The sequence below is a fragment of the Tupaia chinensis genome, unplaced genomic scaffold (genome assembly GCF_000334495.1).
Source record: "Tupaia chinensis unplaced genomic scaffold, TupChi_1.0 Scaffold127776_1, whole genome shotgun sequence".
Taxonomy (NCBI): domain Eukaryota; kingdom Metazoa; phylum Chordata; class Mammalia; order Scandentia; family Tupaiidae; genus Tupaia; species Tupaia belangeri.
In genome coordinates this window covers 1-583 of record NW_006188060.1, presented here as the reverse complement: position 1 = coordinate 583, position 583 = coordinate 1, and the positions used below count along the sequence as shown (strand labels likewise).

The 583-nt window shown below is 47.7% G+C and overlaps 1 protein-coding gene across 1 annotated transcript; it reads left to right on the top strand.

The window, feature by feature from the left end:
- Positions 1–3: 3 nt before the first annotated feature.
- On the top strand, positions 4–579 carry LOC106736259 (zinc finger protein with KRAB and SCAN domains 7-like; the record flags this gene model as incomplete). The annotated part of the gene is made up of 1 exon (XM_014592586.1): positions 4–579. A coding segment is annotated over one exon (576 nt), but the record flags the coding sequence as incomplete, so codon positions are not given.
- Positions 580–583: the final 4 nt, after the last annotated feature.

The following is a 583-nucleotide window of genomic DNA, read 5'->3' as shown; positions in this document are numbered from 1 at the left end:
GAGTGTGGAGAGGCATTCATTCGGAGTAAAAGTCTTGTCCGACATCAGGTCCTCCACACTGGTGAGAAGCCTTACAAGTGCAGTGAGTGTGGGAAAGCTTTCTGCTCCAATAGAAACCGTGCTGACCATCAGAGAATGCACACCGGGGAGAAGCCTTATGAGTGTCATGAATGTGGCAAGGCCTTCAGTCGGAGTAAGTGTCTGATACGACATCAGAGCCTCCATACGGGGGAAAAACCATACAAGTGTAGTGAGTGTGGGAAGGCTTTCAATCAGAACTCTCAGCTTGTTGACCATGAGCGAATTCATACTGGAGAGAAACCGTTTGAATGTAGTGAGTGCGGTAAGGCGTTCAGCCTGAGCAAATGTCTTATTCGGCACCAGAGGCTTCACACAGGTGAGAAGCCCTATAAATGCAATGAGTGTGGAAAATCCTTCAATCAGAACTCACACCTCATTATACACCAGAGAATCCACACTGGCGAGAAACCCTATGAGTGTAACGAGTGTGGGAAGGTCTTCAGTTACAGCTCCAGCCTCATGGTACACCAGAGAACCCATACTGGAGAAAAACCCTATAAAT